Source organism: Ambystoma mexicanum, chromosome 3q (genome assembly GCF_040938575.1).
Source record: "Ambystoma mexicanum isolate Mex_15411 chromosome 3q, UKY_AmexF1_1, whole genome shotgun sequence".
Taxonomy (NCBI): domain Eukaryota; kingdom Metazoa; phylum Chordata; class Amphibia; order Caudata; family Ambystomatidae; genus Ambystoma; species Ambystoma mexicanum.
In genome coordinates this window covers 1136092799-1136117235 of record NC_090926.1, presented here as the reverse complement: position 1 = coordinate 1136117235, position 24437 = coordinate 1136092799, and the positions used below count along the sequence as shown (strand labels likewise).

The 24437-nt window shown below is 45.8% G+C and overlaps 1 protein-coding gene across 2 annotated transcripts in view; it reads left to right on the top strand.

Annotated features, from left to right (window-relative positions):
* Positions 1 to 24437, top strand: part of LOC138447681 (adhesion G protein-coupled receptor E1-like) — a 927425-nt gene that overhangs the window by 321218 nt on the left and 581770 nt on the right. For both annotated transcript variants that reach the window (XM_069603948.1, XM_069603946.1), the window contains exon 5: positions 14492 to 14623. In XM_069603948.1, the coding sequence (XP_069460049.1) occupies positions 14492 to 14623 (132 nt within the window). The remainder of the gene's footprint in view (positions 1 to 14491; positions 14624 to 24437) is intronic.

The following is a 24437-nucleotide window of genomic DNA, read 5'->3' as shown; positions in this document are numbered from 1 at the left end:
CTCTCAGTGTTTTTTTCCATTTTTTCGTGTATGCCCATTTCAGGTCCTCTTCCTGTGAGTTTATGAAGTTATATAGAGTGGAGACCAGCTTTCTCTCTCCTGAGTTGGTGAGAAGAAATTTTTCGAAGGCGGTCAGATCCCTGGTCGCCGCCTGTGTTATCTCGGGCGTTGTCAGCCAATGTCTGAGCTGTTCATATTTGTATCTGTCTGCGTTCGTGAGGTTCCAAAATGACTTGCAGTCCGCGAAAGATCTCACTTCCTTCTCCACGAACATTTCCCCAATTTTCCTACATCCAGCTTCCTCCGAATTCTCGTATGCGCCGTGCTCCAGCCCGGGTGGAAATTGCGGATTCCTGCAAATTGGTGTAAATGGGGCCGTTGCCGTGGTAATGTTCCCTTTCCGTGTCTGCTCGTCCCAGGCATTCAGTGAGGCCTTCATGATCTCGCTAATGCGCAAGTTTGGATGTCTGTGCTGCTTTAGTTTCCATAACAGTTCTTCTAGCGGAGTTCTTGCGACCGCCCTGTCCTGGGTCACCCAGATTGTACGCTGATTGTCCCCTAGCCATTCTTTCAGGATCCACAATTGTGCCGCATGATAGTAATTCCTAAAGTGCGGGAGCGCTAGGCCCCCCTCTCTGACGTGGCAAATGAGAACTGTTCTGGTGACTCTTGGGGGTTTCCCGTTCCATATGAATGAGGAGACTGTCTTTGTCAATGTTTTGAAGTATGACTTGGGGATTGAAACCGGGAGGGCTTGAAAGTAATACAGCAGTTTTGGGAGGGTGTTCATTTTTACCGATTGGATTCTACCCCACCAGGAGATATTTAGGGGTCACCACTGCTCTAGATCTTTTTTAACCTTGGACAGGAGTGGGGGGTAATTCCTTTTATATAAGGTGTCTACCTTATGCGTAAGAGTTATGCCTAAGTATTTAATACCCTCCTCCGCTATCTTTAAGCCCAAGAGCCCTGCTTCCCTGTTCAATAAATCTCTGCTCTCAGCTAGGTGTAGGACTTCTGATTTCTTCTTATTTATTTTTAGGCCCGATATATTCCCAAATGACTCAAGCAGTTGGATCGCCTCAGGCATAGAATGACTAGAGTCTTCGAGGGCCAATAACATGTCGTCCGCATAGGCTATTAGCTTATGTTGTCTACCTGCCATCTCAATCCCCCTGATTTGGTCCGATTCGCTTATTTTAATTAGTAATGGTTCCAGGTATAATGCGTATAGAAGCGGGGAGAGCGGGCATCCCTGTTTCGTTCCCCTAGAGATCTGCACCCTCTCCGTGACTTCCCCATTTACCGCTATCCTAACCGTAGGAGAGGAGTAATTGACCATGTTAATATATTGGTTCCCAAATCCCATGTGTGCCATGGTTTTAAAGAGCATGGACCATTCTACCCGGTCAAAAGCCTTTTCGGCATCCAGTGATAGTAACACTTCTGGGGTGTGGGTTATGTTTATTTTTTATATTAGGTGTATTAGCCTTCTCAAGTTGTCATGTGTCTGCCTCCCTGAAATGAATCCTGAATGATCCGGGTTAACTAGGGAGTGTAGCAGTGGGGAAAGCCTGGCTGCCAAGATTTTCTTGTAGATTTTTGAGTCTAAGTTTATCAGGGCTATAGGTCTATACGAGCCCGGGAGTGAGGGGTCTTTCCCTTGTTTATGAAATACCAAAACTTTAGCCTCGTTCATGGATGGAGTGACATTCCCACTGTCTTTAAAGGAGTTTAGTAGTCTAGTAAGGATGGGTGTTATGAGGTCTTCACATTTTTTGTAGAATGAGGCTGTGAATCCATCCGGGTCAGGTGCTTTGTTGAGTGGGAGATCCTTTATAGCCTTCTTCACTTCACCTTCCGTTATTTGGGCATCAAGATCCCTTCTGGCTTCTTCTGATATTTTGGGAAGAGGATTGAGACCAAAAATATGTCTTGGTCTACTTCGTCTGGGTGATCTGATGTATATAAATTCTGGTAGAACATCCTGAATGAGTCCCCTATATGTTCGGTGCGCATCAGCGTGTCACCTTGCATTTTTTGAATGTTCCGGATGGTCATTGACTTTTGCTTCGAGGAGAGTAATCTAGCAAGATATCGGTCGGCCTTGTTGGCTTTGATGTAGTATCTTTGTTTGAGGTGTAGGAGGGAGCTCTGTGCCTTTTTTATCAGTTTCCCATTGTTGTCTTTGTTTGTCCCTCGTAGCCTTTAGGGCAATCATGTGACCCCTGATTACCGCCTTAAACGCCTCCCAGACTGTACCCAGGGAGACCTCTCCAGTATCATTGAGTTCGAAGAATTCTACGATCTTGTCTCTTATAAATTCTCCCATCACTGGGTCCAATAGCACATCCTGCGGGAGCCTCCATCTCCATATGCCTGTCTCTTTCCCTGTGTTCGACATTTCCAGCCAGAGGGGTGCATGGTCTGACAGAGAGATTGGGCAGAGCTCCATGTCTTGAATTTTCCCCAGAATCCCCACAGAAGCCCAGAAGTAGTCAATTCTTGACATCGTATTATGTACGTGCGAATAATACGTGTATCCTTAGTTTGACCTTTATTTTCCCTCCATGCTTCGCACAATGCCATGCCTTCCATCCGTCTTTTAAGGCGCTCTTACGGGGCGCCCTGATGGTGGGGTCCCCCCGTGCTCCTGTCCATCTGTGGGTGCCAAGCCATATTAAAGTCCCCCCCTGCGATTATCTCACCTTTCGCATACCCCTCGAGCCTTCCTTCTCCATTCTTTAAGCTAACTTTTCTGCCGACCAACTTCATCCTGAACTCTTGGCAAAGACTTAACCGCAAAGTACCCTGAACTGTATGATCTTGAGCAACAGACTTTGACCCATTAACATTGGCCCATGCCTATTGAATTGATTTCCTCACTGTAGTTCCTTTTTCTAGATTGCCATGCCTATTACTTGTTGGTACTGCTACATTTTTAGATAACTTTGTTTTTTCCTCCCTTTTTGAATTACTGGAGTGACATTTTGCTCATACTTCATTTTGAGCCTAACTTGTCCGGAATCTATTGGGTGCAGTGTAGTTTATTAAGAGTGTGGTTTTTCAACTGCTTTACTTTAGTGAAATGTTTTATGACTGATGTGTAAATAAATGTATATTCTTTTACTCGGAAACCTTGAGTCAGTGTTTGTTTGAATCATAGTAATTGCTGTCCTTTGTGTAACTATTGATAATGCTCACTTACTCTTGAGATAAATCTGGCTGCTCAGCCATCGCTACCACTTTACTGTGTAGTACAGGCTTGTACCAAAGGTGAATTTGTACTGTCACTTGTAGTCCTGTGTGTGGTGTTCCCAAAGGGTACTGCATATCATTCTGCCTAACACGGAGCACCCACAATTCTTTGAGGTTACTGGGGATGGTGCCAGACGAGAATGAGGTGTTGATGAGTTTTGATATGAAGGGAGTTAGATCCCTCGCTGCATCCTTAATAAGCTGGGCTGGACAAAGGTCACCCTGGCAATTAGAGGGATTGAGTGATAGTATGGGCCTCATTACACGGAAGGCGGTAAGCCATGGCGCTATTAGCGCCATGGCTGCCGCCGGTACCTTACCGGGTCCGCCTTGGTGGATGGCGGAATTAGCACCATATTCCAAGGTGTGTGGGGGCGCTAATTCCGCCATCCACCATTGCCCCTTCACCATTGTCAGTCAGCCCCATAGGGCTCCATGTTAACGGTGAAGGTGCTAATTACGGTAACGCAAATTGCGGTACCGTAATTAGCACCAAGGTCCCTTTGCGGGTCCCGTACTTAACGCCTGTATAAACCAGGCGTTAAGGGAGGACCCGCAAAGGGACCTCGTAGTAAGGCGGTAAGGGTTTACCGGTACCGGTGCCCTTACCGGTACCGGTAAACCCTTACCGCCTTCCGTGTAATGAGGCCCAATGACTTTTTTCCACCGCAAGAATAGAAGTTTTAGAAAAATTGAAGCGAGTAGGTGGGATGTCAGAGGTCAGCGGGGTATTGTTAGGAGGAGTTAAGGTGGTTAGTGATGCTCATTTATGGGCTATTTTATTTTATTTTACTTTGGAGGGTGGCCCCTTTGGGAGTTAGCGCATGCTGGATGTCAGAACACCAGATTTTGTCTTTGGTACAGGTGTCTGGCGTGGGGGTAGGGGTCTCTAATTCATTTACGATTGTAAATAATTCCTTCATGCTGGAATTGGCTTGTGAGATACGGTTATTATAAGATTCTCGTTTGGCCAGGCAGTTTTCTTTTTTGTAAAGGGATGATATCTTAGTAAGTTTGATTCTGTTTTTTTCTGAGGTGAGTAGTCTCTAGGAAGCATCACAGCTTCTTTTTTTTGCCATATGTCTTTTAAATGTGGGGAAAACCACTTGTTCAAATGAGCTTTGGGCTTACTTTGTCTCAATTTGAGTGGGGCAATGGTATCTAGCGTAGTTGTTATGATCTTATTGTATTCATCGACAAGCATTCCGGGATCAGTGCTGTCAGATAGAGAGTGGGGAGAATGAGAGGAATAAGTCTATCTGATTTAATATTCTTTTTGTTCCTGGTTAAGGTAGGTGGAGCGGAAGGAGTGAGTATGGGAAGGGGTCTGGTGGTGATAAGTGTAAATGACAAAAGGAAGTGGTCATTCCAGGCTTGCAGGGCGATGGAGGTGACATTGGCGTTGCAATTGTAATCTGCCACCCACCGCCACAGCCTTTGTTTTTCTTTTTTTTACCTATCCCACCAAAATATACATAGCACAAAAGGTTCAAACTTTTGGTGGCATGTATTTTAGGCCTTTTGGTGGGGTATGTTAAATTGGATTCGGTCATTTCGGCCGAATCCAGAGAGAACACTATTGTCATGTGTTTTCTTCCCTGCCAAACTGCATGGGTTGATGAGTGTTCTAAGCGTGGAATGCTGTGTTTATGAGATGCTGAATGTTCGATGTTTACTGGTTGAGAGGCTGGTTTGGAGACCGGGTGTGCCTAAAGATAAGTGCCAGGAAATATACTTTGAGAAAAGTGAATTTAGTGATACTGTCAAGAAAAGTTAAAAGCGCTTTGATCTGTGAACAGCAACTGAGTTATTTAAGTTAAGGAAGTTCTAGTTCATGAAAAATGTGTGTGCATACTGTAGAGGAGTAGAAGGAAGATTTCTTGCTGGGAAGCCACGAGTTGAGAAGCGCGCGTTCCGCAGCTGCCGAGGGAGGCAAGTTAATTAAGGCATTGCGCATGTTCTACAGTGCGTAGTAAGCAGTCAACTCTCGGTATCCTTTTCCGAAAAAAAGGGTTTATGTACATGGTAAATTTCAGCGCAAGCGTGCGTGAAACTGTCAGTCACGCTAGAGTAAAGCACCCATTGGCGTGTCTCTGCGTCCATAGGGCTGCATCTAAAGATTGCATGAGAGTCATGGGTTCTAGTTTCAAGTAACCACGCAATTGGGAATATGCGAGCCAATCCGCTGAAAGCATCTAAGGTGTCACTGACAGGTAGGAACTCTGCCAGTTTCACAGAGTGCAGCGGTTCTGTGTAAATAGGAAGTTTTGCTTCAAGAAACAAAGAATCAGCTGATTTTTCACATTTTGGGAGAATATCAGGTAAAAGACTTTAAGCAATTTCAGAGAAAACAAGAAGCATTTAAGTTATGGAGAGGAAGTATTTAAAACCAAGACTAAAACAGCCAGAAAAGCAGAGAGCACAATAAATCCTGAACTGAATGCTTACTGAGTAGAAAAAGTTCAAAGTTTGAGCGTACATTCAAGAACTTGTGCAACAGCAGCATCTGAGCAGAGTTGCATTCCATTCCTACTCAAGAGTAGCCTCCAAGCTAGAGAAAGAAGTAGTCAGGTAAAGTTGGGAATTAGGAGTTAAATACTAAGGGAAGTGTTGAGTAGTTTTTTTTTATGCTTAACCTAGATGTTTTTGTTGCAGGTTATCTAGAAAAGACAGAGGTGCAGAAGTTGGAGATTGTTGAAGGAGGCCTGATAGTTTGTTATTTTATCCACTTCCCCTTTCCCAAGGGCCTGGTCAGTTTGGTAATTGGTTGAACAATCAGATTGCTGGAATAACCAGACTAGGGGGTCTGGAGGACTATTCATCTGCTCCTGCAGAACTTCAGCGTTGGGACCTGAGGGAATGAAAGGCCGTTTAGAACGCATTCTGAGGTTCCAAACTACCTCACCAGGCTCTTCAGCCAATCACTGTTGTCCAGCTGAAACACCATCTTGGATTGGGACAAAATCAGATTTCTGCCAAAGTAGTTAAGGTATTAAACTGACTACAACCCCTCAGAGCAGGCTAAACACTCAAATCTCCCTAGAACCAAGACCCCCCTGTGCCATACCCTTAGTCTCCTTGTAGCTCGTAGCTGAGATATGCCAAGGGAACCTGGCAGTTGGGGAAGGTGGGAGAGTTGGGCAGTGCATAGAGGGACACAGTAACAAAGACGTGTAGAACCCGCTCTCTTGTGTCCGTTCCTCTTTGGCAGTGTATGCACTGGAGAACCGTGTGGGTAAGGATGTGGAGCGTGAGCTCACCCTAGGGAACACCAATTTATTTATTCGAATTTGTAAAGTGCGCAGCAGCCCTAAGGCATCGTGGCGCTTGTTACAGGGAGTGGCAATCTTCGTTACAGAGTTCAACATTTATACTTTACAGATAGTGTAGTATTTATATACAAAGTATATACAATTACAGTTGTGGGAAATTAGGAGGAGAAAGAAAGTGTAAGGATAGAGAGGAAGGGTTAGTTAGCAAATTAACTTTTGAGGCCTATGTTTGCTCTAGCTTTTACGAGGCAGTTTGGTTTAGAGAGGTAAGGTTTTATGCCATTTATGAGTTTGGTGCTGTATGCTGAGGCGGAGGCGATGCCACTGACTTGTTTATTCATTGATAGAGTAGCATCAATGTGAACGCCTAGCGTCTTGACAGATGAGACTGTGTTGATGGAATTGTCAATGTTGAAATTGGAATATTGGATGTCAAGTTTGGCTAAGGTGGCATTTAATCCGAGGATAAGAATTTCTTTCTTATCCCCGTTTAGGCATAGGCCATTGGCCACCATCCAAGCTTGGATTGTGGAGTAAATTCTATGTAATGTGGTGGAGTCTTGGTCGTAAGACCCAGACAGTGGTAAGAGTACTTGGGCATTGTCAGCATAATTATTATATGCTATACCCAGTGAATCAAGTAGGTCAAAGAGAGGCTTTGTAAAAAGGTTGCATAGAGTCGAGGCTGTGCAAGAGCCTTGAGGGACTCCACAGTGGATGGTGGTGGGGTTGGCATTTGCTGTGTTGGAGAATACCTTCATTGCTCTGCCCTCAAGGAAGGGGGTGACCCGTGTGGTTGCTTGTTTGGAGAAGTGGCCCGCTTGTGTGAGGTGTGTGGTCAGGGTCTTGTGATCAACCAGATCAAAGGCCGCAGAGAGATCGAGGAGTAGGAGGAGGGCTGGCTTTCCCTTGTCCATGATCTCAGTGATTTGGTTCTTTAGGTTTAGTAAGGCTGTTTCAGTTCCGTGACCTTTGCGGAACCCAGATTGTCTCTAACATAATATGGAATTGGATTCCAAGTAGAGTTGGATCTGGTTATGAGCTACCTTGTCGAGAGTTTTGAGACGGAATGGGACGGTGGTTATCGGCCTATAGTTCTTGGGCTGTGCTGGGTCTAGTGAAGGTTTTTTTGAGGAGGGGCGTACCCAAGCTTCTTTGAGGCTTTCAGGAACAATACCTGATCTGAAAGAGGCATTTATGAAAGCTGATAGGATGGGGGCGAGATCCTTGGCACATTCCTTGATGATTTTGGGAGAGCAAATGTCCCCTTTTCAGAGAGACGGCTTGAGATGGTTAATGAGATCAATGACCTCTGATTCTGAGGTGTCCCTAAACAAAAATTGCACATAGAGGGAGTGTGTGGTTTGGGATGGTGGGGGCAGCTGTTGGCTGGGGAGGGCTGTGTAATGGTCTTGAATTCGTTCTTGGAGGAGGTATATTTTATTAAGCAAAGCAGACTGGATGCTAGTACAGGAGGATTTATCCTTAATGAGCTCATCTGTGCTAGTTGCAGATGTGATAAGTTTGTTGAAAATGGTGAATATCTCTTTGGTTTGGGAGTTTGCTTTAGAGATGCTGTCACTGAAGGAATTGGCTTTGGCTGAGATGATCGCTTCTCTGTAATGTGAAGCTATCTGTTTGAAGTTATTTTTGGTTGAGTCATTGGGGTTAGTCTGCCAATTTTTAAGCACTTCATGTTTATGTGAGCGAAGGGCATGGAGCTCGTCCGTAAACTACGAGTTGCAGTGGAAAGATTTTTTTTCTTTCTTACTTTCGAGTGGTGCTATGGAGTTTATAGCATTGGTGAGCGTATCTTTAATGATGTCTTCTAGTATGTTGGGATCCTTTCAGAATGGGGTGCTAGACATGGGGTGTCAAGGTATGGTCAGAGGTTATCCGCATTACGTTTTTTGAAGCTTCTTTCTTGTGCTGGCGTGGCGTGTGTGAGGGTTTTGGTGTTGGGGGCTGTGGGGATAGTGAACTGAATGCATGTGTGGTCCGTCCAGGGGTAGGCAGAATTCAAAGTGATGGAAGATGCACAATTTTGACCCATTATCCAATCTAGGGTGCGGCCTTTGGAGTGAGTCGGGCTCAAGACTTTTTGGGCAAAGCCTAGGTCTCCCAAATCTGTAGCTAGTAATGTAGCAGGTTTGTCCTTAGGGTCATTGAAGCCAAGTTCAAATCCTTGAGGAGTAAGATTTTAGAGGATTTTTTGATGTTGTTGCTAAGTAGGTGGGTGAGGTAATCTTGGAAGTCGGAGGAGAGGCCTGGAGGTCTGTATAGTACGTGCAAGTTCATGGTATCATTGGGTAAAAGGGTTAATTTGGCAGATAGGAAGTCCGCATTACCTTCCCAAGTGCTAGTAATGGGCCTGATGGTTAGAGTATCTTTGTAGATAATGGCTACTCCTCCCCCTATTTTGTCAGGTCGATCTTATTTTCAAAGTGACCCCATATTGCACATTTGCAGCAAGCCCAACCCTTTTCCTATGAGAAACTTTAGAAATAACACACAAAAGAGGCAAAGGGTACAGAGGCCGACCGGGAAATCTCCAAAGTTGACTATAGGCCAGTCCACCCCTGGTTACCTTCCTGTGTAAGTGCAATGCACACTGCTGGGAAATGGGTGGAATTACTGGAGCTTCTTATCAGAGCTATGATCGAAAGTATTGAGCTGTATCATTGCTTATCAGCTATGCAATCGCACTATAACTATGAAAGCTTTCAGCGCCTCTAATGAAGGCTGCTATCCATTTAATGGGGCAGTACTGGTACTTCTCAGTAGGCTTCATATATTTTTAATGTTGCAGCAGTAGTGTCTCTTGGCATAGCTGCTACATATTTGATGGGCCAGTACTAGCACTTCCCAGCAGGGCACATTGACTGGCAGGCAGCATCTATGGTTATTGAACTGGTGGACACGCATTATGTGCATTATGTTATGCTATGTTAGTAGCTTGAATGTCTGCATTCTGTGACACAGTAACTGATAGCCAAACACTCTGTGGGACAGCACCTGATGGAAACAGTTCTTGTTGGACAGGAAGAAAAGATCATGCATTCACTGACAGAGTTACTTTCCTGCGAAGAGTGGCGCGCACAGTGTCGGTAACGGCCCGCCTGCCTGAGGATCTCTCTCGTCTCCAGGTGCCTCATTCTGGAACGGCCTCCCTGCCCCTCTCAAATTTGAGCCAGACCAACTGAAGTTCCAGAAGCAGCTCAAAACATTCCTCCTCACCTCTGCTTTCTCTCTCCCTCCCATGCTGACCTACCTGTCTGCTGTACCGACTGGTTGTTTGGCTACCCTCAGAGTCTCACCGGGTACCAGGCTCTTTCTTGATGAGTCACCCTTGCACTGACTCCGGGCCTACCATGCACGTAGGGGCTGTTACTGTAACCCTACAGTCTCTTGTTCTCCTTGCACTAGCCAGAGCCGCGCTGCCCTGGCTGCACTTAGAGCATTGCTGACTTGTTTCCCCCCCCTTGCACTTCCTCCTTCCACTTCTCGTTCTGGCACTTGCACGATCTGAATGACACAAGGCCTAGTAAGACTGTTTGTCTTGTCCTCCCTCTCTCTTCCTCGTCTTGTCACGCCTAGAAACACTTGTGTACAGGCACGATCTTGTGTGCAGGCGTTTTATAAATGACTTATATCACATCATAGGTTGGCCGAGTCAAGCGAGGGCCTCGGGGTGGGCTGTGTGTCATTACTGGCCATGCAGGCCTCCCTAAACGGGGGTGATTGCTATTCTCACCACAGGGTTCATCTGGGGTGTTAATAGTTGTGTATGGTTTCTTTACTGGAGACGGGCTCCGGGTGGATGGAGAAAAGCGGGCAGCACAACGTGTGGTCTGGCCCACGTTTCCAGCCACCTGATTGCAAGTTGACGATTCCCCGGGGGATAATGTTGTATCAGAATAACCAATTAATATGATTTGGGTTGCACCGCAACTGAATCGCAGGCATTCTGTGATAGAAAACCATATGCGCCTGTTCATTTATTTAGAACCTCCCATGTATACAAAATATAATTACGTAACACTATAATCTGAATGGGTTAATCTGTTTCTCGGCACACAATTCAGATGAGTACAGTAGTGGTTCACTGAGTCCATTTGACATTTTCTATGGCACCAGAATTCTGATGGATGCATTTTGTAACACGTCAAATCTGATTGAATATTATTGTGATGAATTGCCATTTTGAAAGGGTATTGAAGCCCTGACTTTTTTTATTTTAATCAATAAAATGATGCAGGTCATTCCATTTGTAAAAAGGTTACCTCCGAACCAGGTCCCACTTTCATTAAGTACATACCAAAAGCATAATGTGCACCTGTGCCCTGCTGGATCAGTACCATGATCTGCAGTGCCTGCTGTCAAGTGGCACATAGCAGGTACCGGTCGCAGGTGCCCTCTTGACAGCAACAGTGGCAGCCAAGTTCCTGCAGCACAGCGGCTGTATTTGAGATATGTGCCTCTGCTCCCAAAACGTAATAACAATGAGAGTTGCTATCCTGGTGGCTCGTTAAACTGTAAATATGAGCCATACCCCAAGTTTGAGATATGGTGGGTAGCGTCTCGCATAATAATCCAAGCCATATCAATTTGATATCACACGTGTCAGCACTGTGAGCCCAGCTTAGCTGTGGAAGGGGTATGTTTATTCCCTCCATCCAGGCTACTTCTGCTGCTCCAAGCAAGACTGTAGCCCAGGGGGTTTCCTTGCTTTGGCCCTTTGTGAGGGCATGCAAAAAACTCTTGAGTGAGACATCCACTCCACAGGAAACTGTCATGAAAAGTGGAATCAAAGAGCACACCCTTCACAAAAAGGACTAGCCTCACACCGGTGTGTTGCATGGCAAAAGGGCATCTGATGCTAATGACAAGGGAAGGGTTAGTGTACACAGAGGGAGCTCAGAGAAGCTGGAGGAAGGTACACCCTCTTGTTTTCTTTGTTTTTCTTTCTTCCTTCCTCCCTCTACCCTCCACATCCTTTAACGCAAAGCACTTTGGGTGTGATGTCAGAAGGTAACATTCCAAGAACAGGGATTGACCCTGTGAAAAACATATCTGCCTGCATACTATGCTGCATTACCTGAAATGACCTATTACGTCATATCCTGATTACGTCATATCTTAATACGTCACATTCTAAGATTCACCAGAAGCCTTGATGCACTGTCTCTTTCCGAGATAGGGAACATAGGTTGATTGTGGGGTGTGAGAACTCTGTATAATAAAAATGTAAAGTCCAATCCCCTGTAGACATTTACCTTTAAACGAATGGTTCTCCCACTCCTTATTAAAATCATTGCTGGACTTTAACCCTTGAACAAGATTTCATTGGACCCTGTTGGCATAGCATTACTTTCCAAAGTCCTCACGCTGTGAGGTGAAGAAGGGTAGTCCAATGCAGAGACAAGCTCTGTCTCTTAACAATCCCCAGGACACATTGGGGGATCCCTTCTGATGGAGCAAGGTCCGTCTCTCTGCCAACCTCACTGGCACCCAGGACCTCACAGTGCTGAAGGACTCCTGCAGGTGTATGCCAGCCTACCTGTGTTGGCGAGTCTGAGAACATACACTTGCCCCTGAGATCCTGGAGTGGCAATCACAACTCCTGGGAGCCAAGACAGGCAGGATTCCTGCAGTTTCATTGTCAAACCACTGCGATTCGTGATTCAAGTGCATTCAAATGAACAGGACCCTCTGGTTCTGCCTTTGACACTCGCCGACCTTCAAACCACAGTGCCATATGCACAAGCAAGCTGAATTTCTATTCGAACCTCCAGCTCCTTCATTGCTAATCGAGTCGATGATTGAACCGACCCCGGTGTTCTTCCTAAACTGTGTCCTTTGTGCACCACATCGAACCGACTCCCTTTGTGCATCTTTAGATCAGAAAGCCCACCCACCATTGAATCTTGTCTGTCGAGCCAAATCTGGTGATCTCCACGGTCCGCAATGCTCAAAGATCACTTTGAACCGCATTAGCCTTAAATTCAACAACAAATTGACATCTGCTTTCCATCTAGACTACCACAACTGACATTTTTGAGCCCAAAAATCAAACCTCCAGCAGAGCACTACGGAGCCTGGTTCACTGTTGTCAAACTGCAAAGGTATTTTCATCTAATAAAGTGCTCCATGGTCCATTATGGTCCTTAGAGACTGGCTAAGCCACATTAATCCTTTTTAAAACTCACAAACACATCCTTTTCAAAGAGTCAGTGCAGGAAAAGGGCCCACCCATGACAGAGCACAGCATGTTTTGCTGGAGCACAGCATCGGCAAAACATGTCTTGCCACCCTGAGCCCAGGGGCTTACCCGCAACACTTGTACCCTCAATTGAACACGCAGACAGCTATTAGAAGACTCTACAGCCCTGCCCAGTATTCTGAAAGCTGTCTGCTTGATGAAACAGAAGTTGCTTGAGACAACTAGGTACAGAACAAGATACTTCCAGATAGATCTGTCCTGTAGCCAAGTTATCACATGCAAAGCAACCCACATTTCAACAGATTCTTCAGTAGACTTGGCATGGGCAACTGACTACAGAAACAGCCAAAGCATCACATGTGTTTTGCAGTTGTCCAGACTGGTATATTTGTCCTGCAACGTCGAGACATTGTTTTCTTAGGGTGAGAAGTGGGGCTAATTCAAGCTGCAGAGCCATTTTCTATTATTAGCTCAAAAGGGTTTCTTGCTGAATCACAATAAGACAATTTAAAATTCTGGACATAGTTATGGTCCCATAATGCTCTTTGCTTTTATGCAAATTGCCAGGATTAGGTTCCATGAAGAGATACTGAATTGCATGTCCAGGCCTGGGCCCACGCCCCTCGGCCCCACCCCTCCAAGGATGAGAGGGTTCCCCAGTAAATGTTTCCCCATTTCCAGCACTGTGAACATTGTGGTTTTTATGGCCTTGTTTCTCCCAAGTCTCAGCACCCAGAGTGCTTCATCTTGCCATCTTGCACATTCTGTGCCCTTTCTACAGGGATGGGTTTTTGTTGTGTTTTCTGTTTAGGAGAGAACAAAAATAACTCTCACGTGCCTTGTTTTTCACAATTATTTTCCGTATATGGCAGTTGTTTACATGAAATGTACGCGCATGCGCTACATTAGTAGGGAAAGGTTACAGTAGAAAGATGGTCTCGTGTTCGTACGGCCTAGATGTTATTAATGGTGAATGGTTACTCACTCAGCAACGTTTTGATTTGGTGTTTGTTCGGGTGGCATATTTTTACGGAGTCCGTCTCCAGTAAAAGAAAATCAGACTATTTGTAGCCTGTATGAGACCAAGGGGTGTGAATAGCTTTCACCCCATAGTCATGGGGGTAACGGCCCTGAAGCCTGCCTAATCTCGGGCTGGCGGGCCTTTACTCGCCATTTATTTTATTGTTTACATGTGTATAACGCACAAACAGCCCTTGGGCATCGAGGCGCAGTTACTTGCGGGGCACTTAGTTACAGGGGATGGTACAGGTTGATTATACATATTACAAAAATGTTACATTTGTACAGTTAGGCGACGATTAAATATACATTTGCAGGTTATATTTAAGTGTGAAGCCAGGTAAGTACAGGGTCCTTCAGGCGAAGAGCATAGTTTTCAGTGCCTTTCGTAATGCAATGTGTGAAGCCATGTGTGCCACACCACACCTGGTCATGTGGTGCGTACATGGTGCTAACTGCCATGCAGCCTGCCTAGGATCGGGCAGGCGGACATTTACCCCGCCCCCGCCCCCATCCTCCCGACACAGGGGTGATTGGTACAGTTGCTAAGGTCCAGGAACGTTACCTAGCTATTGCCTGACCAGTAGCAACCCAATAGATATGATCACAGTCATGCTGAGAGAACAGGAACCTGTTAATGCCTCGCCCGAAACAGCTGAAGAACACTCACTGTGTAGCGGTAGTGACGGCCGTGCTAATGGGCTCTTCTCTTTCACAGATGTAAACGAATGTCGTAAAGTATCGGCCTGCCCTGATCATTCCGAGTGTCTCAACACCATTGGAAGTTTCTTCTGCACCTGCGATGCCGGCTTCAAGTGGACGAACTCAACTGGAGGAGCTCAGTGTGCAGGTACGACCACCAGTGCCTGGGGTCCAGGGCAGAGCTCCTGTAGCTTCTGGAAGCAGCCTGGCAGGCACCAGCAGTGGCATGCATTTGATCTTCCAGCATCATAACACTACACATAACACTCATCGCTGTTACCTCGAGAGTCTCGGTCAATCAACCGTGCACGCATAATCTGTGCCAATCTACCAGGATTACCGCACGTGCACGTGCAGGTGACCCACACACCTCTGTAGCAGACATGTGAATCACTTACACCTTCTCACGGCCTGTAAGTATCCTTGCATGGGCTTTACCATGAAACGATGTCAGTCACTTCAAGGAGAGTTACTTGTGTCTTTCCGCTCTACATGCCACCCCCAGCGGAGCCTAAATCCCATGGAAAGTTCACTAGTCAGCGCCAGTGAAGCAGCTACATACAAGACTTAAGTGCACACTTCACTAATGCCACATAGCTTCATACTGGATCTCCACACCAAGGAGCACATTACAAGTTTGGAGGCCATTACTGTTAGAGCCATGCAGTTGGGGCGGTAAATTCCCCAGATTATGAGTGGCACACTGGTGGTGTTAAACCTCATTTATGCAGTTGGACCCATACGGAAACATAGAAAATGCCCTCCCACTTCTATTTAGCATTCATGTATATTTATTCTCATGCAAAGATATGTTAGCACTGAAAATCCAATAGAAGCCGAACAACATGCAATGACTGATCTATTATAATAAAAGGCCAGGTGTATGTTTGTCCAATGCAATCATGCACAGTAGAGAGTGCCTGCTTCGCCTGTTGTCTCCGCTAGAGGGAGCTGTTGCCTTAGGATATGTAGTGGTCCTGCTGTGTGAATGAACACCTACTGTATCTTCTGCATCCCATCACCTGTTGTCTCCACTAGAGGGAGCTGTCTCCACTAGAGGGAGCTGTTGCCTTAGGATATGTAGTGGTCCTGCTGTGTGAATGAACACCTACTGTATCTTCTGCATCCCATCACCTGTTGTCTCCGCTAGAGGGAGCTGTCTCCGCTAGAGGGAGCTGTTGCCTTAGGATATCTAGTGATCCTATAGTGTGAGCTGTTGCCTTTGGATATGTAGTGATCCTACTGTGTGAGCTGTTGCCTTTGGATATGTAGTGATCCTACAGTGTGAGCTGTTGCCTTAGGATTTGTAGTGATCCTACTGTGTGAGCTGTTGCCTTAGGATATGTAGTGATCCTACAGTGTGAGCTGTTGCCTTAGGATATGTAGTGATCCTACTGTGTGAATGAAAACCTACAAAATAGGTTTGTTCTATTAACATGAATTACAGTCAAATATATCACATGATATATATTAACACTCTGAAAATGTCTTTCTTTATGCACTTTGGGTCGTGTACACAAGCTTTCACACGAGTATGAGCATACATGACTATAAACCGAAATGCCAACTCTTCACCTATTCACTTTAAAATTCTACAACCTCACAGACAATCATCACTGTTCATACTTATCTAAAACATGGTACAGTATGACTAAAATGTGTACTCACGTTAGTGCTTTCTGAAAGGCGAGCCAGTAAGTAGGCTTGTGAAGCTATTTCATTAACAAAAATCCTGCCCAAAGAGTGCAGCTAAAACCGGTCAAAATCCAATGGCCACTAAAAGAAAAAATCTCTGGGCATGGTAAAAAAAAAAAAAAAACTAATAGCCATCCACCGGCATGGCTTATATCCCCCCCATCCACCAGCATGGCTTAAATCCCCCATCCACCGGCATGGCTTAAATCCCCCATCCACCGGCATGGCTTCTATCCCCCATCCACCTTCATGGCTTCTATCCCCCATCCCTCTTCATGGCTTATATCCCTCCATCCACCTGCATGGTTTATATCCCTCCATCCACCTGCAGGGCTTATATCCGCCCATCCACCGCATGGCTTATATCCCTCCATCCACCTGCATGGCTTCTATCCCCCATCCACCTTCATGGCTTATATCCGCCCATCCACCTGCATGGCTTATATCCCACATCCACCTGCATGGCTTATACCCGCCCATCCACCTGCATGGCTTCTATTCCCACATCCACCTTCATAGCTTATATCCGCCCATCCAGCTGCATGGCTTATATCCCCCATCCACCTGCATGGCTTATATCCTTCCATCCACCTGCATGGCTTATATCCCCCATCCACCTGCATGACTTCTATCCCCCCACCCACCTGCATGGCTTATATCATAACCAGAGTCATATCCGAGACTTGTTTTCTGGATAGAAGAAGGACAAGGAGGAAGCAAGGCCTCGAAATGTACTCTGCCCACAACTGTGTACCCCAACTTGGCTCAGTGTATCTCAAACAACAACAACAAACAGTCAAAAAGGTGGTTGTCTTGCATGCAGGGGCGCTGTCCCCAAACCATACTGTGTCTACTCCCAACCTCCATCAATTCCTCCATGCCAACTAGTTCTCCCCGGAGTGTCTTGTTCACCTCGGCTGCACAAGAACTTTCCCTGGATTTGTCAGCCCCACTGATCCAAAGGACCCAGGCCCGTGCCCAGGATTCATTCTTCCTGGGGGCGGAGCGTGTCTCAACTCTTTTTCTTAGGTTCTAGTGTTGAGGGGCGGGACCAGCTCATGCGATATGTCCTGGTTTGCCAGAGCCATAACATCTGATGGGAGGCCTCTCTGGTACCGGGGTATTACATTTTAAAGTCTTCGAGAGTGCAGGGTCCAGAGCTGCTGATTTGGGTGGCGTTGTGCTTGAGTGTGGGGGGGGGGGGCGGGGGTTGTCGGGGGGAGAGGAGACATGCGCCCCATGGGAGGACAAATACAGATCAACGAGACTTGTGAACCCCTCCCAGACTCTTAAGAAAAGGAAAAGGCAAAGCAACATTTACCTTTCATGCTATTTCAGCACCAGTCGGTTGGCATACAACACCACAACTGCCACAAAATGAGGCCGATATTCCTGGTGACTCAGTCACCTGTCAGGAGGTATGATATAGGACCTGTCCTCTCAGAAAGGGTCCACCCCATGCTGGCAAGGCCCCATCTCAGCTACCCGCCTGGTGCAGTGCATCTCAGTCACCTGAGGGGAGCCACCCAGCCGATTTGCCATGACGCCAAAGCAAGAAGACCAACTCGGCAGCGCGCAGAAAACTGTATTTAATTAACACTAAGAGATCTGAACACAAAACAATGGTTTGTAGAAATGTGAGCCGTTCCCCTAAAATGCGTCTTCCTGCCACCTTCTGGCATAGCCTCTTCCAATCCTGGGTTGTATTCCAATTGTAGTCAGACACTGCATGGCTTACCTAACTGGCATCAAGGGGGCATGTCTTTGTTACCAGTCTTTTGCGAAGCAGCAAAGGGCACACTATAAACTCTATATTTTGATAATTTCAGAGCTATTAATTCCTACTTTACAAAGTTCCCATTTCCGCCCGCCTTCTCTTGTTAGTTCCATATTGCCATTCTGGACTCTCAGCCAGGGGCCTTGCAGCCCTTATGTGTGATTCGGCCTAATGAGTTGCATTTCCTTGTCAGGAAACCCTTCCAACCTGGGACCTTATGTTTAATCAGCAAAAACACTCACTGGCCGCCCACATCATGGGACATAAAATGGCAGGCTCGTGCAAGGATGGCTTCCAAGATGGCTACCTTGCTAGCCATGACACTTTTTTATGTTCACATTGTCATATCTACTCAGGTACTATATGTGGTATTCACTCCCTACGAAAAACATATCTGCCTGCATACTATGCCGCATTATCTGAAATGACCTATTACGTCATATCCTGATTACATCATATCTTAATAAATCATATTCTAAGATTCTCTTGCAAGGCTTGGGATCTACAGAAGCCTTGATGCACTGCCCCCTTCCGAGATAGGGAACGTAGGTTGATTGAGGGGTGTGAGAACTCTGTATAATATAAATGTAAAGTCCTCATGGATCAGGATCATACGATGGCAATGCTGCCAGCACCAATCTATTCCTGGTTACGTATGGGTTCACTTCAACTTCAATGCTCACAAATAGAGCTACTGTTAATCTGCAATAAACCCAAGGTCCAAACACTGGACTAACTGTACTCCAACACACAATGAAAAATCAAGTCAGAAACACTTCTAATGAAATTTGACTATGCAGATCAACCATGCTAGCAACAAATAACCTAGCCACTATTGTGTGAGCCACTATAGCCGCAATGCCTTGTGCAACATCCTACATGCGCCACCGCTGGCAGAAAACACAGATTGCAGAAGGGTAGTAGTCAAAGCATATTGGAAGACCCATACCACATCAGCTCAAAAACACCTGATTGGCTTTTCATAAAAGGGAGCATCAACGTGAAACTGCTACAAATGTGCTCCTAGCACCAGGAGAGCATGCGAATGGCAGAGGTTCACCTATAGGTTGCCCAACTTGGCCCTTGACACACATCACCTAATGGCACTAATGACCCACACAGACACACACACACCACCCGGAGGATTCTTCCTATCATGAGACTCTTTGTCCCATGTTACAGATATTAATAAATGTGTTCAGGCGCCCACCAGCTGTGTGCCTAACACCATCTGCACCAACACACCTGCAAATGACGTCTGCACGTGCCTGCCCGGGTTTCTCTTTATTGCTGCAGAAGAACCGAACAGCACAAAAACATGCACAGGTAGCTCGACACAAATAGAGGTTCGCTGTCTGGTGTTTTAGTCTGCCTTTTCTGATTGCAAAAAAAAAGACAACCTGGTTTGTAGTGAAAGGGTTAGGTGCAATTGTCGAGAGCTTGAGCTCTTTCACAAGAGCTTGTCTAACTGAAAAGGAAATACATGGTGCTATCTTGGAGTGCAGCTTGCACACATTTGTGTTGTGTTTTCATTGCTATTTGCTGAGGAAGGATGACTGCCTCTACATGGGTGATGCAATGGATTTCATTAGTTTGGGCTATTGGGTGGAGCTCGTGCTGCCGATTATCCAAGACTATCGCCTTCGAGTACACATTGTGCGCCCATTGGCCTGCGGGTTAGTGGCGCAATACAAGAATGCAGATAGATAGATAGATTGGGAGAAATGCCATATGCGGCGGGGGACACACCTAGTAGATGTGTTTTGGTTGTTTGCCCACTCGTGGACTGCCCACGGCCATGCTAATCCCTATGGCGCTTCCCACCCAGTTCCTGCCCCTCCCCGCCCAAAATACCTCCTCTTAAGAGCTCTTACAAAGTGCCTGCCTGTGTTTTTTTTTAATTAGTCTTGTCACAGTTAATGACTTAATTGGGACTATAAACGTGGTTTGCGTCTATTTGACCTAAAACATTTGACCTAATCACATTTGATCAAATTTATTTGACCTTTTTTCTGATCTAAAATGGAGAGGGGAAACCCCGGCAACCCCTCCCCGACTTCCTCCCAACCTAATCTATACCATTACCTACCCCCATATCTATATTTAGTTACATTTGTCCGAAAAAAGGTCAACAAAATGTGATCAATTGTTTTAGGTCAAATGTTTTTAGGTCAATTATGCTAATACCGTAAACGCACCAGTGGTGTAATAAAAATGGCTTAACCAGGTCTGCTTTCAGCCACTCCATTTAAAAGCACTATGCATGTCCTTCAGTGAAGTCCTGTTAAAACAAGCATTGGCAAAGCCAACAGCTTTGGCTTGTGTACACTATTAGGCATTTGCCAGGCACTGCTATTAGATGCCTAGGTACTCGCACCATTTTGCAGCTGCTGCCATCAGCGCCACTACGACTGTCCCTGGCAAGTGCCTTTCCCATTTCTAAACAAAAGCCAAAACTGCTGGCACTGCCAATCAGACTCGGACTTGCCTATAGGGCAATAGGTCCATGGACGAACCAAAAACGCAAAATGCTTGTGCTGGACAGTTTTTTGGGTAAAGTGGGGCCCTTTTTGGCCAATGTGAGACAGTTTGATGAGTTACTTCTAATGCGGCTAATAGTTTTGACCAGTGTTGATAAATAAATATTCTTTAAAATGTACAATTTGCATCACATTTTATCAAAAAAACCTTCCCCTTCGGTAGGATTCAAACAGAGTCACAAAAGGAATGAAATCCTATTTGCAACTGTGGGCAATTTTATGCCTCAGTCCGACCTGGCTGCCAATACTTGTTTCTGCAGATTTAAAAACATTTTCATCAGCGATTATTCAATACCAAAGTGGAGATTGCATCGGTTCTTTCCAGGGAGTTCACTGAAAGAATTGAGTGTGTGAAGGACTCCATTTTCCTATACTGACTCCTCGGGTGTTTTTGCTTTCCTGTGCACACCTTGGCCTTACAGTATGGGCCGAGGCCTGAGTCGTCCTTCTCACCCTTAAAGGCTTTTGGATCTGATTAATGGTAAAGCAACCCTACTTTTCAGTTATAATTCACTGCCTGCATAGGAAAGTAGGCTTGTGCTCGTAAAACAGTTTGTGCAGCTTTCCTTGTGTAACCCAATATCCTCGCACAGCTGCACCACTGGGTGAGAGGTTCAACTTTTTCTCAATGATTCTTTAGTATATTTATGCCGAAAGCACAAATCTCATAAAATCACTCAATTCGGTTTTTGTTGTCAGTGATACCTTAAAATCGTTTTTTACAATGACCTTTCATTACTGCATAACGTGTCTAATTATACCAGGTAATAGTGCTCGGTGTTCATGTAACATATTTACCTCTGTCCACCTTTTTGAGTCAAAGTGACTTTTGTGAAGATATGGATGAGTTCATACTTAATTAGTGGTATATAATGCAGGGCGAGACAGTGATTTGAATCTGTGTTGCTCTGCGTTGACTTCCTTCTAAAATAAGCGCGTTAGCCCTGTGTTATCCGCGCGATCCTAGCATCGCTGTGCGTTGTGATCTACCGTCTCCTCTTCTGGGCAAGATAGCTGGTGCCTCCCAGTGTTCAGATATGGCTTTTGTCCGGACAGCTCTGGATCTATGTATCTTTGCTTCAGTAGCGTCTGTTTATGTCAGGGGTCTGCAACCTGTGTCTCTTCAGATGTTTTGGGCTACAACTCCCATCAGCCCTAGATAGCACAGTGAAGAGTGGTGGTTCAAAGGAGATGTAGTCCAAAAACATCTGAAGAGCCAAACGTTTCAGACCCCTGGTCTATGCTGTCCCCTTTTGGAGATATGTGTGTACTCTGAGTGTATGCCGCAAAAGACCAAGAAGGAGAGTATGGTCTGGGCAGCGGGTTAGGTCCTGTCAGGAGGATAGGACCCCTTTGGGAAGTTTGATGTGCATGGAGTGTGCTGCTGCCTATCTGCGGAGGGAGGTTTACGCTATAACGTACTACATGCAAGCTATTGAATCTCCAACAGGTCACCACCATTGCCCGCGGGCATGTGTGATACAAAATCTAAGCCAAAGTCATTGTGCTCATTTGATATTGTTGTGCCTTAGATGAGTCTCCTGACCTAGCAACTGCAGATCCACTACTCATGCGATCGCTGCTAGACACCATGTCATCAGCAGACAATCTCAATCTATCCACGCTGTGGGCAGGTAAGTTAGATGTCAGGCTGGCATCTTGGTTGGACCATCTATCCTGGTCTCCCCCCGAGAGAACACTACTGTCCTGCGCTCTGAACCTCAGCTCCTCCATTGTCGGGCAGACCTGATAGAGGGGAGGTGAGTGCCCTTGGGTGTATTGCGCCCCTTCAGACCCTAAAGAGACTCTCTATACTCATGAGTTTGTTTATCGAGGAGGACTGAGAAGTACTGCGTGAGATGTTCTCCGGTAGCCTTCAGTCACTCCATCCTTCTCAAAATATTCCTGCGGCAGCTGCTCTTTTCAGATAAATTTGCCTGAAAGCTGAGGGGTTCTCGTACTTGATTAGCTGGGCATCCTTGTTAGCTTGATAATCCAATTGTTGGATGGATGTACATTTTTGTGGGTTATGAATTAAGGGTGTATTTTTGTCTAAATACTTCTTCTTTGTATATCTTTGATGCATCAGGTAAGATCCATGATCCTGGTGTTATGCTCCTCCCTGAAAGCCGGGGCATATCAAGGCCTAAATGGAGGATAGTTAGTTAGCAAATGGGGGTCCAGCATCACAACCATCTTGCACTGGCCTTGTCACTTCTATGTTGACCAAGTCTGCAAACCATTGAAGACACACCATTCTCGCAAATTGGAAAAAACCCATATTTTCCCCAATTAACTTTGCTGTCTGATAATTCACTAAATCTTTCAATCAACAAGGTCAGGCATGGCACAGTGATTTCTGATGAAGAGATGACAATTGACAAACAGGAAACAGTTATTTCCTATGGTGCATACATGAAAACCTTTGGTTTCCTCTTATCTTCGTAGACCGATTGTCACTGGTTCTAAATCAGTGTCAAAAAGAAGTTGAGAAAGAAGACAACTTTGTGTCATTGCTTTTTGGAGTAGGACTGCGTGCCATGTAAAAGAACTGCCAGGGACCAAGAAATAGCTCAATACCACAGGTTCAATTTACAACTTGTATATAGCGATATAATTACAAAAGGCACCATCTTAATGTCAAATTAAGATATTCCCCAAAACAAAATGTCAGGATAGTTCTTATCCTTAGGTCTAACTGGTCATCTCTGCTTCTACAATTCCCCCACAATGTCCCCTGTTGTCTCCACCGGCATTTGGGATGTTACCGGCCTTTCAGATGTTCGTCTTTATAGTTCAAAAAGGGTTTCTGTTACTCTTTCTCAGTTACATGGGCTTTGCATGTAGGTTTTCCGGAACCAATGTTACTAGATGTATTATTTCCCAGGTCCCCTTCCCCAAGACTAACTCTGGAGCATAGTTTTGCTGGCAGACGTGTCATAAGGAGTGGCTTGCAGGGAGAGGTATACTTTTTAGGACTTCCCTAACTGGTGGACCTCCTACTTCTTCCCTTTTTGCATCTGATCTTACTGTAATCTCCCTGGATGAGTCTTGTTCCTCCTCCTACCTCTGGGGCTTTTGGCATGGAGTTGTTGGAAAGGATCTGGTTAGCAGATTACCCCTTTGGAGACGGAATCACCCGCATCATTTTATGTACTAAAAATCAAAAAAAGCCAGGGCTTTGTACCATTGCCAGATGGCAATTCCTTACACGCCCCCAGCCAAAAAGGTTGAGGCTCACCCTTCTAAGGGTCTGTCTCATCCTCCTGGTAAAAAGTACCTACTGAGGCCAACTGCACTGAACTGCTGTGCCCTTGGTTTATGCTGGATGTCCATGTCCAATCCTGTAGGGATATGGCCCAACACAGTAACATGGGCCTCTCCCTCCATGGCCATAAGCCACCTCAGTGGTCTGTGGTTTGTTTGGACAGTAAAATTAAACGGAAGGATGTAGGGTTTCAACTTGCATACTGCCCAAGCTACCACAAATGCTTCCTTTTTAATGGTGGCTCAGTTGCGCTCTATCTTGTTAAAGCACCTACTCCTCAAGTGCGCACAAGGTTGTTCTACCCCTTCAGAGTTCAGTTGGGCTAACACTGCACTGATGCCAAAATGACAAGTGTCTAACATTCTTTGCCGCAATCCAGGATCTTCAGAACTGGAGCCTGGCACAGACCATCCTTCAAGCTCTGGAAGGATGACTGACAGGCCGGAATCCAAGTGACCTTTTTCGGCAGCTTCTTGGAAGTTACATTGTTCTGGGGAAGGGCAAGAGTCCCACACCTCTTAATGAGAGGCCGGTAGTAGCCCAAGGCCCAGGCAGGCCCTCACGAGTCTGGGTGATGGGTACCTCTCAGTCCATTGCTGCCTAGCCTTTGGCCTGGAGAGGCTGTTCTATATCACCACTAACCTGGTGACCTAGGTAAGTAACAGTGCCCTGCACTATCTGG